This window comes from Oryzias melastigma, linkage group LG4, assembly GCF_002922805.2.
Source record: "Oryzias melastigma strain HK-1 linkage group LG4, ASM292280v2, whole genome shotgun sequence".
In the NCBI taxonomy this organism is placed as follows: domain Eukaryota; kingdom Metazoa; phylum Chordata; class Actinopteri; order Beloniformes; family Adrianichthyidae; genus Oryzias; species Oryzias melastigma.
In genome coordinates, this window is record NC_050515.1 from 4,807,770 (window position 1) to 4,823,140 (window position 15,371).

The 15,371-nt window shown below is 40.2% G+C and overlaps 1 protein-coding gene across 8 annotated transcripts in view; it reads right to left on the reverse strand.

Annotated features, from left to right (window-relative positions):
* The window catches only part of nfia (nuclear factor I/A), a 124,579-nt gene that overhangs the window by 42,199 nt on the left and 67,009 nt on the right, over positions 1-15,371 (reverse strand). For all 8 annotated transcript variants that reach the window (XM_024258824.2, XM_036211440.1, XM_024258821.2 and 5 more), the window contains exons 3-4: positions 2,558-2,623; positions 994-1,068 (exon numbers count right to left, since the gene is read on the reverse strand). In XM_024258824.2, the coding sequence (XP_024114592.1) occupies positions 994-1,068; positions 2,558-2,623 (141 nt within the window). The remainder of the gene's footprint in view (positions 1-993; positions 1,069-2,557; positions 2,624-15,371) is intronic.

Here is a 15,371-nt window from a genome sequence, read left to right on the forward strand (position 1 = left end):
ATTGATATCGTTTTTAATATCGTTATCGCACAAAATGAAAAAAACGATATCGCAATATGAAAATTCCCATATCGCCCAGCCCTACTAGAGCCCTTTAATAACTGAAAATATACTTTATTGTTTTATATCGTGATTTATGTTGTTATTGTGATATAAAATAACGTATTTTGTGATGTACATATTTTTCCATATCACCCAACACAAGCTCAAAGTATTAATTCCTACACAATGTCTGTAGCCATTCTAGAGTTTTAAGGTCTACTAATCAGTATCTTGTTGAGGTGCCATGGTCACGACAGAAACGCTGGCGTGACCATGCTTTTTCCGTTGCCGGCCCTCAATTCTGGAATAGTATTCCAGCAGAACTGCGCATGATGTCAGACCTAACCAGCTTTAAAGGTTATTTGAAAACACACATTTTTAGAATGGCTTTTAATGCTCCGAGTTGGTGGCATTTTATACTATTTTATTTTTACTTGTTTTACTGTATTCTTATTTATCTTTTATGTATTTTACTACAGACTGCTTTTGTAATTTTATGATGTTTGTTGTATTTTGTTCTTAATTTGTCTATTTTTTTAAACTCTCTTCTTTCTTTTACTGTGAAACACTTTGGTATGCTGTAAGGAGTTGTAAAGTGTTATATAAATAAAGTTCGTTCATAAATAAAGTTCATTTAACTTTGTCTCTGAGCATACATTTCATTTTGACAATTATCCACAAAGCACCACCAAAAGCACACAACACCTGATCAAACAAGACAAAACCACACTAAACCATTCTGAAAAAAGACACAACCCTTCCAAAAAGATTCAAAACTACGCACAACTATTAAAAATAACGCACACAACACAAGAATGAAAAATGAAAAACAAACAAAAAGCATACAAGCTCATCAAAACTCAGTGTTTAGACACTGCCACAGCATCAACCGTGTGGTTCCTCCACCTGATGAGGAGGAGGAGCAGAGAAGATGAAGAGAAAAAAACTCACTCTGAGAGACTCGCACGAGCTCTGCCACGGTGAACACTCCAGGGGTGACGAAGCTGTCCTGAAAGCCCAGGTGACCTGAGGAAGAAGAGGGATGGGCTGAGGGGGGGGTGCATACAAACACAATAACACAACAGCCTTTTTGCTTCACAAAGTCTAAAGAATTGTTAAAGACTAGAATGTTTCTAAACTTTAATTTCCACTTCGGTTTCATTTCAAAACACAGAAGCCTCAGCGGAACCAGAAGATGAGATCAGAGAAGATCAGCTCTGTGCGTGTGTGTGTGTGGTAGGGCTGGGAATCACTGGGTACCTCACGATACGATGCGATACGCGATACATGGCTCACGATATCGATAATATCGCGATACTGCGATAATTGGTAAAAATGCTCTCTAATAACTAGCCTTATATAGAAGAACGTGTTTTTTGGGAAAATGTATCCCCAATCTATTTTTTTAGCTTAAACAAAATCATAATAAACAACTTTTCTTATTTTGTGCTAAAAATGATAGACACTTTTGTGCAACATTGCTGAAATCAGTAATACTATGTCTTGAGCATTGACTACAACCAAATTGGAATTATCTGTCAAATTTAATGTTAACAATAGTAAACATGATCAGCAGTGACACTACTTAGTGCAGAATTGTTGTAAGCAACAGAGCAAAAATTAAATAATTCAAGTGGCGACAGCTATCTACCTCCAAAAGAACGTCACTCCAAAGGATGATGAATATAATGTTTTACAGCCTCTGTCAAAATTGACCTAATTTTTTGTGTACTTTTCCCTCACTTGAAAAGGGCTGAGCAACCAAAATTGAAGGCTGATTTACTCAGACTGTCACTTGAGATTATTTTTCCAATCTTTATCTATTCTCCATTTGGTCAGTCAGCAGTCAATAGGTAAAAAACCTTAAAACACAAGTAATAATGGCAATAAATATAATTTTAAGTGCTTCAATTAATTGGCATTCTCCCTAATTTTACAGTGAATTCATGTACTTTATTTTAATTACATTTATATTTAAGTTTATACATCAAATCCTGCTTTTTTATTTAAGAATTACTTTAAATTAACATTAGCAACAAGTAATTACATTGTTTGAAAACGTCACATTATAAATTTAGCAAAGTTACACCGTACAGCAGCAGGTTAAACATCAAGTGCATGAAAACGAAAATTCCGACGGTCCCTGAAGTGTACACAAACAACTGCGAAGCGCGCGCCCAGTTCCATCAGCAAACAGGAAGTAAGTGAGCGCTGACATTCTAGCGCTCAGACAAAGTCAATTCTTACCGGCTGCAGCCTGTATCTCGCCGGTGCTTGTCCCGAACGAGCGTGTGCATCGCTATTAAATGTCCGATGCAGCGCGCGCCCATAGTTCAGGCGGACGACTCAGACGCTCAGCGCTACAGCCTCTTCAAATGAAAATATGATATCGATACTTGGTGAGAACCCATCGAGAATCGATCGCAGGACTAAATATCGCGATATATCGCAATATCGATATTTTGGCACACCCCTAGTGTGTAGTGTGTAGTATAAACATTTGTGTTTTTCTCACCATTCTCTGGCTGCTCCTTGATGTCTGAATCGCTGGCCTGGTTTGGGCTTTCTGGTTGACCGGATTCTGGAGAGACAACAGGAGAACGATGATGAGGACGGGTCCAACATCAGTAACAATCGACACACAAATGCACAACAAAAATCATCTGCTTCCTGGCTGGAAGGTGAATTCACTGACAGCTGGGAGTTTTCAACAACTTGAGAAACTCTGATGCAGTTTTGTGTTTTTGTTAAGGCACACAAAAATGAGCTGCAGTTGTTTGGGTATCTGTTTGCATAAAGAGGCAGAGAGCATCTGAAGTCACAAGAACACACAAACACTAGGAAGTGTCTGTTCGCTGGCAAGTGTGAGTGTTGTCATAAAGACACAAAGATGTAGAGTTCCACCTTAAACACGTTTAAGGTGGAACTCTTTGCTGAAAGTGAGCAAAGCTGCAGAGAAATAGAAAACTAAAGACCTAAAGCGGACATGAGAATGACGCGTTCTGTTGCTCTAATGGGTTTTCGGACACATGATTAGCTAAAAGTTATGTTTTATAGTATCATGATACTTTGCTGTATTGTAAGGCATTACTAATACATTTTCCTCATCGTACAAAGTACAGCCTGTGTGCAACAACAGACCAGAGATCCTCACATGTCCTTTTTCACAGATCCAAGTCAAATCAGATGTCTACACTACAACAACAGGCCCCTAAGAAAGAAGTCAATTACATAACATCTAAGGGTGAGCAGATTCTCTTCAAATAAATAAAAAATCTGCCAATTGTGTAAAAAACAAAACTGAGAATTCTTATTAGGAAAAAAATTAAATTCACTAAGATATGTTTCCTCAAATCAAGATTATTTTGCTGTTGAAAAACAGTTATTGATAAGATTATTTTTCTTGCATGACAGGAAATTAGTGTTTCTGTTTGCAGTGTAAAAACATTAAGTTACTATTATTTTCACACATTGTCACTAAACTACTTTTAAACAACAACGAAATAAAAAATAAAAGACAGCTGGTGTTTTTACACTCCAAATTAAAAAACAATGAAATGTGAGGACTGTGATGTCCTAGAGCTAAAAAAAAATAAAGAAAAATAAGGATAAACAAATACAGAATATGCTGAAGTCTAAAGCTTTAAGACCTGATTGCTGATCGAGCCACAAGTCAGGTGCGTGTGAGATTTAAGAGCAATAAAGTCAGAGTCTAAGGTTCTAGTCCTAATTTTAACAACAAAATAACAAAATTGTGGTTAGTCTTCTTTGGTTTATTATCTTGTTGTTGCATAAATTTTATTTGGATTTAATTATTTGCTTGAGACTCTACAGGTTGTCTGTTTTGGTCTCTGTTTTAAATTTTTATTTTTTACAAGATGGTTCATTTTTATTTTTATGAATTAAACTGACTTAAACTGAGTTCTCTTCCTGTGCTTTCATCTTACCAAAAATAAAGTATATTATTACTTATCTGTGCCCCTCGCCTGTAAAATGCAATTTTTTCTCTTTAGATTTGTTGTTGTCCTTTAGCAAGTTATACAGACAATTGATTAATAGTAATAAAGAGGTCATTTAATGTGTTACCATTCAGAGTAAAGTAACAGATTACTTTAAATGACATCAAAAAGTCATCTGTACTGTAAGACAGTTTGGCAGTAGGTTGCACAGCAGTCAGAGCAGCTGCGTGTGTGTTTGTAAAGTGAGTGAGCATGCGTAGCGGCCTTATCGATCAGGATACCGCAGCTCTCCAGTTACACCTGGATTCTCACACACAGCAGACTGACTGGCTTCTGCACGCGCTCAGTGAGCCAGCGCAGCATCAGGACCACAGCGTCAGCAGCAGGCTGAGCAACTGTCTGAGGATGAGGAGGCACCTTCAACACTGAGCGCTGCAGCAGTGAGCCCCACACTTCCTGTCAGACCAAGCAAATCCACTCTTTAATTCCTTCCAGGGAGACCGTCACATAACATTGACTAATTTATAAACCAAACATTTTCACCACAAAGCGGCTGTAGTCCTCATGTCTGAAGTGGCTTTCACTATTTTTCACAACAAGAATGTTTCCTGTAAAAACATATGAAAGCTGAAGAATTTAAAATTAGGTGCAAAATGCTCCACTGATTCATATGCACCTGTACAGGTGCTGTGGATTTTTGGGTTGTCCCGGTCAGTGAAAGGTTGTACAAAGGCTGCGCGTATGGAGAGCAGCATTAATGGGTCCCTTACGCAGTGCACAGGTTTTGTGGTGTTGAAAAAAATGAGAAATCCATATGACCCACCTGTGCCTGACCTACTTGACCTTCACTTACTCTTACATGTTGTTTCAGTTTTTGCTACAACCTATTGCCTGAGGCATGGCCATAAAAATGTGCATGGACATATTTGCTTTACAGGTTCACTAAGCAATTCATGACCTAATAATTTAGTGTGGACCTCCTGTATCCACAGTTGTGACGAAGGTTTAAGACAGCTAAAAAATATCTGAGTGTTGACAACTGAATATTACAAAGTAAATCTGTGCAGAACTACACAACAGATATTTGATGTCAACCTCTAACTGAACTCAATGATGTAAAGGGATTTTCTAAAAAAAAAGAAAAGAATAAAAGTTACTTTATTATATAGTTTTAAATCGTAAATGTCTAAAACCAGAAATAAATAACAACAAGTTACATTTACTTTGATATGTTTTCTCAAGTAATTTTTTATAAAAGTTGTGCCATTGAGCGTAGTTTTACAGCCAGATAGATTTAATTTTTTAAGTGATTAGAGATGAGAAAGTAGTAGTCTACAATCTACTCTCTCACAATTCTCTGTATACTTTTAGTTACTTTTTTCTTAGTTAATGTATTTATTTTGTTCAAAGGATGTACTAGAGCCTCTAACAAACTGCTGAAGTAGAAGAGATGCATGACAAGAAAAATTAAAATGTATCTAATTCTGGAAAATACAAAGGAGTAAATGGAAAAACTTTAGAAAAAGTTTAGTTTTGGATTTGGATTATTAGCACTCAGGTTTCCAGTATCTTGAACCACAAATTCACTTCAAGCCTAAAGCCTTGCTAATTATTTGGATGACTGTTTACTTTTACTTGAGTGTCATCATTTTAAAGTAAAGCGACTCTTAATTTTAGACATGTTTGAATTCTCTACCTGTGTCTGAGGAAAACTATAGAAGAGTTAGAAAAGCTAAACGCTTAAAGTGTGAATAGAATAAAAGATAAAAGGAAGCTGCTTCATTTTTTACACAGCGACACATGAAAGTTCAGCAGGGAAGGTTTCTTTGCAAAGACTCTTATTTTTTGGCTCCCTGGATGTTGTTTGTTGTGTTTGACAAATATGGTGCTGGTAGTTGGTGGTGGGGTTGAAATTTGGGGAAAGGAGACGTCTGAAAGTTTCTGTGTTCGTGTTCTTCCTGTTTTCTGATCTGCAGCGACGTGCAGGAAAATCCTTGAGGGATGCACGAAAACGCCGCTCCCAGCATGCAGCTCTGTTCCCACAAATGAATTAGCGGCTTCAGAGGAATCGATCTGCCCCCTGAAGATAAAATACAAGGGGAGAAAGAAATATTACCCATCAGCCCCTGCAGCAAGGTACTATGACTCAGGACTGCGACGTGCAGCAGCTGAAGAACCCGTGAAGCTCCGGGTCATTTCTATGGTTAGAACGGTGCGCCTGCACAGCCACACCACACGGCTGTGTGCTTCAATTAAGTTTCCTTCTTCTAGAGCCCCTCCGCCCCCCGCCCCGGCTGGGACAAAGTGCAGCATTTATCAGTCGTATTCAGCATGCTGTTCACTCCGTCTTTTTGCTTCAGCAGCTTAAAACAAAGAGCATCAGGCTGAAACCACAGCAACCACGGAGGCGGGGGTTCCTGCCAGTGTGTTGGAGGGGCACTTTCACACACTGCCCCCCCAACCCCAACGCCCCCACTCCCACAACCCAGCCGTCAGCAGGTTAATTAAATATGTAAATGAGTCGTGGGAGCAGACCGTACTGTCTGCACCCACCCATCACCCCCCACAGCTGAAACCCCATGTGAGCACGAGACCCCGTCCTGAAAGACAACGACCCACACACGACTTCCAGCTTCAGATGAGGAGTCCTTCTGCTCCTCCTTCATAGTAAGAGCCTTTGTTTACACTCAGACTTGTTTACAACAACACAAAGTGACGAAGCCCATCTGTCCCTCGCTTTTTTTACAAAAAAAAAAAAGTTTCACAGACTCTTCCTCCTCGCTCCCACGTCTTCCTCATGGAAAATCCAACGGTCCCAGAAGGAGACGAGCGTCTCATACTAACAGACATTAATCCAGCAGAGACCTCCATCACCACATGAGATGGACGGGTCGCGTGTGGTCACTCGTGTTACCATGGTAACACTGTCTGAGAAGTTTGCTGTAAATCTAAATGTTTTGTCATTTAAGGTCAATCTTTGTTGAAAATGACAAAAAACGTGCAGGTTTACCTTAACACCAACATTCAGATTTATTGATTGCTTTGATTGGGTTTAAATCACATTTTTGGCTCAAAGCCACCTTTGATCTGGAGGCATTTAGCAAAAATATAAGAGGATGTTTGGTTGGTGATTAAACAGAGAGAAAACAAAGAAAAAAAAGAACATTTAACTTTTATTCCAGATGAAGACATCATATGGCGAGCTGCTTTTGTCCTTCAGAATTTACTGGAATTACGTTGATCATGTTAACGGTTGAAAACTTTCAGTGTGTTAAAGATTTTGTGTTTAGGTGTCACCGGCGATGCCTTACACCCAAACCTTTTAGTTGGGTAAAAAAATGTTCCAACAAAGCGATTTAAACTGAATATAGGTTGAAGTTCCAATAATACATTTATGAATTCTTAATAAAATGAAAAATTAACAGAAAAGTTATGAATGAAAAAACATTAAGGATTCAAGAATTTCCCAAATTGACATAATTTTAACAACTAAACACATTTAAGCTAAGTTTATTTATAAATCTGGATTTTGTATTTGCATTCTGTTCACCCATTTGACACATTCTTAACCTGATAATCTTCTTTTTCTCTTTAAGACAGGTTGTGACAGTACTGTGGTTATTGGTACTGTACAGCGACCTCATCTCATGCACTGTGGATTGTAAAAGTGACCAGTACATTTGGAATTATGTTTTTTACATGGATGTTAAAAACAAATACTCTTATTATGGCATGTGGCCTTTTAAGTTTGTTTGTACAGAAAATTTAGTTATGATGACATCATAAGCAGCTGACTCTGCTGTTTGTAGTAGTTTAGCTGAAAGATGTTTATCGATCAGTTCGTAAGTAAACCTTCATCAAACAGTGATGAAGACTCTCCCTACAACTATTTCTTTCACGGCTGATCACCCCCCAATGAAGACAGACGCAGATCTGACACAACGGTGAGGCTTTCAACAAAAACCTGCAGACAGGGAGTTAAATAAAAACTCTGCAGAAGAAAACAAACAGAAACTCATCATTTAATCAGCTGACACTTTCTTTGTTGAAGGGTGAGAGACCTGCCAACCAGAGAGGAAAGAGAGGAAGAGCTGGCATTTATATTTGTTACTGGAAGGAAGCTCCCCACCCGCATGCCACGCTCTGAGCAATAAAACCAAACGCACCCCAGCCCTCTGCATCGATCCGATTCAGCTTTTAATCAAATGAGAGACGAATGAACTCAGTTTCAGAAAGACCACAAATCAGCTGCAGCGCAAACACACACACAAACACACACAGAAACAGGAGGCTCTGCCCTACAAGAGCTTCCACAGAGGAGATTGGAGGACAGCTTTAAGTGTTTGGGTCCTTCGATGAGGAGCGGCTCATGTTCACCACCTGCCCCCAACAGAACAGCACCACCTGCAGGGGCTGCTTCACCTGCAGGTGGTGCTTACCTATCAGAGGCTCTTTTGTTGGAAGAAGTTGCTCACAAGTGTTCAGCGTTTTAGAAGAGTTAACATGATTACAGATGTTTTCATTCATCATCCATTTCATCATTTCATTTCATCATTCTTTTAAGATTAAGGGGTGGAGCTTTCACTCCTGGAAGAGTCTCCCTTTAGTGCATGATCCCCTGGCGGTCAGCACACCAAAGCTCCGTTGTTGTTTTTGTGAATCTTGTGAATTAACACAACGCACACAAACAGACCATCAAAATTAAGTCTGCAACAAGCCGCTTCATGTCTCAGCTAATCGACTGGATGACCATAACCTCCATTTTGACGCCATTCGGCTAGCGCCATTTTGTAAAAAAAAAAAAACAACTCCCCCATTATTCCGACCCCACCCAGCTCTAACGCTGCTCATGTTTTTTTCTGTTTCACTTGTGTCTGATGATGCTAAAATTAAACGACGCAGCAGACGAGGCTTTGAGTCGGCGGGACGCCGCCGCCGCCGTCCTAAAAACATGGCCAGCCTCTCTCTGCTTATGCTTAAGTCTCTCAAGAAAAGGAGAGAGAGAATCACTTCAGCCGTCTCCATTGTTGGACGCCCAACCATTCGCCGCTGCCAAGAGGCTGCTGCCAACTGCAACACACACACACATACAAACACACAGATTTCTAAATTTTTTTGATCACAGACAGTTTCACGTTTTTAGTCACTCTCGCTGGCACAGTGGTATCATAAGAGTGTGTGTATGCATTCACTCGAGTGTGCGCGTGTGTGTAAATCTGTGTGTTTGGCAGCCATCTTAAAACGTTGGCAACCATTTTGGAGCTTCTGTCTGTTTTCTTTGAGCCGCTGCCATTCGCCACCTTCTGCCAAAACAAAAGAGGCACAACACAACGCGTGCACTGACACACACACGAACGGCACTGTTCTCCAGCAGCAGCATGTGTCATGTTTTTACTCTAAAATCAGGATCCTTTGAACACATCTACCCAGAGAACATTTTACGATGGCAGCACCTCGAGTCGCTCTGGGTCCCCAAAACATGACGGAGCGGTTCTCAGACAAAACAAACTGGAGCTTGCATCCTTAACTGGAAGCTCAGGTTCTGAGGAACGCGTTACACGTGACAATAAAAAAAAAAAGAGAGACTCAGAAAACACTAGCAAGAACATCAACACGACCAAATCTTTAAATCACCCACCAGAAGCTGACATCAAACTCCTGTCTCATAGTGGATGAAAGACAGGAAGTCAAAGGAACAACGGAGAATCACTTTTTAGCATAGATTAAACACTAAAGAATAAAACGACAACACCAGACCAGAAGCAAACCTCCAGAGAGTTAAGAACAGTTCTGCTGAGTTCACTGAGCAGAGCAGCTAACGACACCGACTGCAGACATTTGATCTCATCTTGGAGCCTCCAAGAATCCTTTCTCTCAATCTGCTGTGTGGACCAGTTTCTGTCAAATCAAAAAGAACACCAACACCAACAGCTTCATCTGACTTCTTCAGGGTCCAAGAAGGTGTATGTGATTAAATGAAGAAAAAGGTTCCTGCAGCTCAGCGCCCTGACAGAGAAGAACAACGTGAACATTTCAGTCTGAAGGAATGAGCAGCTCGATGGGATCATCAGGACGCTTAAGTATGAAGCTACAGAGGGAAGTTCTCATGATCGCAGCAGGAACCTACAACCTCATTTACAGAGTTTCATCTAAAGAGAGGCTCACAGCTGCTGCCAGTGACATTTTCTGTGCAGACGTTTGAGGACACTGGGAACTGTTTACCTCTGAGCTGTCAGAGTTTAACAAACATCAGAGCTCTCCCTGATCGCTGTGCTCTGTGTGACTGGGTCAGATGGGAATCACTTTTATTCAAAAAGCCTTTTAAGGTCTCCGCTTTTGCAGTTTAATGACTGTTGTCCACGCAGACCATATCAGGGGCAGAAGGGACTTTATGGGATGCATGTTTTTCATACTTAAAAAGTGCTGGGGGACAATGTTTAATAGATATTATTTTAAGAGGGGCAATGGGCCAGATTAAAATTAATTATGGTCTGCATTTGGCCACACTTTGGACATGCCAAGTGTAAACCTTTCCATTTGTCATTGCTGTCACAGACTTTTATGTCCCAGTGTTTTTAAGTTTGCCTCCTTCATAAATAAATCTTGTTTGTGTTATGACAGATGTTCCAGTGGATTATCCTCATCTGCTTTCTAATCCCAAACTGCTGCAATGGCTAACTTATTTTTTTGTCTGACAGCAGAAGCTTTGGGGATTTTGTGTCCCTCCACCTGCTTCCTGTTTATTCCTTGCTTGTTTTAAAACAGATGTTCCAGTATTTTTGTATCTGCTTCTCTTTCCTGTTTTTACTGAGCCCCCCCCAAAATGGACAACCCAGAAACAACTGAGGACTAGGCAAGTGAATAATAAAGATTTATCATTGAACTTAGATGGCATCAGTTGGACCTCTATTTTCTTGAAATAGAGTGGAGGGAAGCTTGTCCAATTTGAAGTCCAAGAAGAGACTGTAATCCACAGAAGTTCGTCAAAGTTGTAGCTCCAACTCATTTTAGTGGAGCCAAACTGAGTAGTAAGAAGAAGAGATTTTGGGCAGACAGCATAGGAACTCAAGATGACAGGAACTGGATTGATTGATAGGAGCATTCACGTGAGGTTGGTTGAGAACTGAAACTTAGTCGGCAACAGAGGCTCAATGATTCAAAGGCGGAAGTAACCTAGGGCAGACAGAGATGTGGTAAGTAATGTAGCTGAGTCAGAAAGGTTAACTTGAGAAGACTAGAAGAATGCTGAATCGAGCAGTCAAACCACTACGAACTGGCAATGACTGACTGGGGTGTTGGAGTATATATGTAGGACAACACAGGTAAAACAGATGAGCTTGAGAAATGACAAGTCTGGTGGACACAACATCCACCATCACCCTTCCTCAGTATAGGGATTACACTAAAACTCTGTAATGCAATCTGTTGGTCACTTATCCCTCATCCTCTCTTACATATTGATGTGTGATCCCTCCCATGACAAAGGTGGTCAAAGGTGGATAGGATTTTATGTCTGCCACGGACACCAATGAAGAAAAAAATCCTTGAGAAAAAAAAGTTCAGCGATGTTTTGTGGGGTCCAGATGACCCCACTTTTAATGTAAACATGCCTAGGAAAGCACAAGGGTTAAAGGTCCTTAGTATAAATTCTAAGTTATTTGGCTTTACTAAAATCATCTGGAATGAATTGGGTTGTAACAAATATAATTAATAAATCTCAGTGTTGTTTTTTATGTTTTTTGCGTAATGATTTGAGAAAGACAGATTTATATATAAAAACTGAATTGAAACCTCTCAAAATAGTGTTCTTGACAAACAAAGTTTGGACCCATCTTTAGCTCATATTGACAGTGTTCTGGTGACCGTCCGGCTGTCTCCATGGAAACCCCGAGATAGGGGTCGGGTCCAGCACGTGTGTGAAATAAATACTCGCCCCTCTATTTTGTTCTGTGGCTGTTTTCGCTGCAGTCGGGGTAATCCATACAGTTGAGGGATGTGCAATCTCTAACACACACACAAAGACACGTGCACGGACAAACTTAAACACACAAACACGCACACACTCACTGTGATTAATGACAGAGAAGTAGAAGATTATTGTGAAATCAGTATAGATAAAGCAGCAGGTGTTTGCCCATGTGAGTGTGCATGAGTGTGTGTGCGCAAGAGTTTGACATTCCGAATCAGAAACACAAAAGTAATAATCTTAAAACACAAGAGACAGCCAATCATATCATCAATCCGTTCATCAATCAGGTCTGATCCCAAAATAATGTAAACAAGCTTTGGATTGGATGGTTTTAATTAGAAGTGTTGTCTGATTGGACAGCTATCCTCCCCTTATAGTATCTCTGTATTTAAATTGCACAACAACCGGACAACAGGACAATAGATGGAATAAAGCAAGAAAAGAAGAGATGAGGAGAAGAAACAAGTAGGTAAAAGGCAGAAAAGATGAGACAAACACCTACATGGGTTGTGTACTAATTCAGAGCGTGTGTGCATGTGTGCTTGTGTTCATTAGAAAGCTATAATTATGCTAAGAGAGGCAGAGCTCCGATCAATATGGCGATTTATCTGTCAGGCTCCGCCCACTGAAGACACATTATTTTCAAAAAGAATCAGTTGTAACTACTGACCACAAAGACACACACATGTATGCACAAACATGCACACTATGCTTCTTCTCTCTTTAAGCTGAGCTCCTAAACTTAACTTCCATCTTGACTTGAATGATTTTAAAATAATTCTATTCTACAGTCTGAAAGCAGCCTGCAACCAGACAGCAAACATCCAGTTAACTGCCTGAAACCAGCCGTGCTGCTCCATCTGTTGGCCAAACAGTAGATCAGGTTTGACGTTTAAAATTCAGGTCAACAATTGAAACATGTCAAGGCGAACACCAACTTAATCCTATACAAAAAGCACATCAAATCAAACACAATCTGGGGTGTAGTGTCTTGCCCAAAGACACTTGGGCACGCATGACCGTGCAGAGAGTACTGAACCTGCAGTCTTTACATCAGAGGTTTTGGCCACTCCATAGACAAAGTTTACTAAATCTAAACAGGATCAGCTTCTAATGGATCCTGATCCAGCAAAAGTGAAGGATTGCTGGTTGGCTGTGTATTTAACTAAATGTAATAGCACCAAACTGATCTCTATGTCAAAAAGTCCAGCAACAAACCAGTTTAACTTGCAGGAGCAAACAAGAAATAAAAAAAGCACAACAAAGAATAAAAAAAAAATATAAGTTTCTCTGGAGTACAGGTTGGACTTTTGGGAGAGCCAGGCGTATTACTGCAAACAGATTGAACACGATTCATGCGTTAAAACATGTCCACTGCGTCATTTTTGATAAGCATCAAGTTTGAGGCTCAATGCTTGTCTTAAAGATGTGTTCTTTATGGTATAGACCACATATGTCACAGTCCGGGTAGTTATATCCGGCGCTCTCAGCAGTACTTCTGTGTCTCTGCAACCCAGTTTGGTAACATGCTGATCTTGCATGTTTATGTTTCCAAGGAAGGAAAACATAAAAACAAGAATAATATTGTCTCAATGCAAATATGAAACATAACATTCAGGAGAAGAAAGATCAGATTCTCCTCCATGTTTGTTTTGACACCGCTTCTTCTTCTGCGTGGCTGTCAGCAGTAAATACTGGAACACACACTTGCAGTGCCTTCTAGTGGTTGTTAGAAGGTAACAACTGCTAAAGAGTAACTGGTTGTTAAATGGAAAATAACAAACATATGATGATATTTATGCTTTTTAAAAAAAAATCACACACAAGTAAGTCACACTCCTGATCAAACTATGCATAAAACACAACTTATATTCTGAAAAATATGGTACTTGTTTTTCCCTAAAACAAGTTATTGATACAAAAAAGCAAAATTGGAGCTGGAGATGAGGAATCAGCTGCAGGAATTTCTTATGCAGACGTTCTTCAGCAGACAGAGAAATCTATTCTGAGAATTTTTCCACCTTGATTTCAGAACACCAGGATATGCAAAATCAATAAGTTCCTAAAAATTATATATATATGTATATATATTTGGAGGGATGCGTCCACAGGCCGACAAAACACAGAGAACCAAACTACTGCTGGGACAGAGTTGGTGGTGGGATGCAAACTGAGAGGTAGGGGTCAGGCTGTCTATTTGGAGGTGCAGGAGGAGGAGGAGGAGGAGGAGGAGGAGGCCCACGGCTCTTCACAGTCTGAATAGAAGCTCCCAGTGGGCTCTCAGTGTCTGCATGTTTGCTTTTGTCCGGAGCACTTGTTCCTCTTTTCTGCCTCTCTGGAGGTAATCTGCTCCACACGCCTCCTCCGGACATGAGGAGGAAGAAGAGGACGAGGAGGAGGAAGAAGAGAGGGATCTTTGACAGCCCACAGACTCACAACAACAATGAAGAATTTCCTGTCTGTGACGGAGAGGCTCCTGAAGATTTCCAGACTGAAAGTTCAAGTTTGTTTTTAGGAAACAAAAAAAAATAAGGAAATGTCAGTTAAATGTCTTATTCACAGCGAGTGCCAATAGTTAAAAGAAACAGTACTTTGGACAGGCGTCATGGCAGAATACCCAGAATGCTATGCTGAAGGTCAGCAGTTGTTATTAGTAATTGAACACTTTTTGCTTATCCCATTGACTATAAGACCTGGAACCAGTTAGTTTCATTACTTTGGTTCTAACCAAGTGAAATCAATTCAGTTGCCATTTTTTTGCGTTACGGACGTTAGCATGTTGGAACCAGGAATTGTCAATAAGCAGTAATTCATCCAAGTCTGAGTCTGAGTGAGCATTTCCATGACAATCGTTCTCGCCAATCAGCAGTGAGCTTGTTGGGAGTCTGCACCCCTTCTACTTGAGGGAGAATCTGTCAATCAAATGTTTCTAACATTCAACATGGGGGCCAGGATTCACCACATACTTTTATTGAGGCACCTGATTGGTCAGTTTATAACTTGAATAATTAGCACTACAGACAACAAATGGAAAAAACAAAAGAATTATCAAGAAAATAAAGAAAGGTATCAGAGCCAGAAAGATTATTCTAACAATACAATGACTGAGTAAGAGCGGTTTATCTCTCTATTGAAGTCAGTGAGATTTTGGGTTCTTGGAGCCAGCGGGTACTTCCTATTTGAAATGCCAGGGGGAGGGATCACTCAGTCCAGTTCTCATGTACAGTCAATGGTTTATCCTTATCCTTCTGTCCTTCTAAAAAATCAACCGTAGTGCGTTGAGTTTCTGCAACCTAAGGCCATGCCCCCCACCCCCCAAATCCACACATCCATGCAAACGAACAATGCATGTCCCTGCGCTCTTCATCCAGCTTTGTCTTCTCCTCATACTCCAAAGCTTC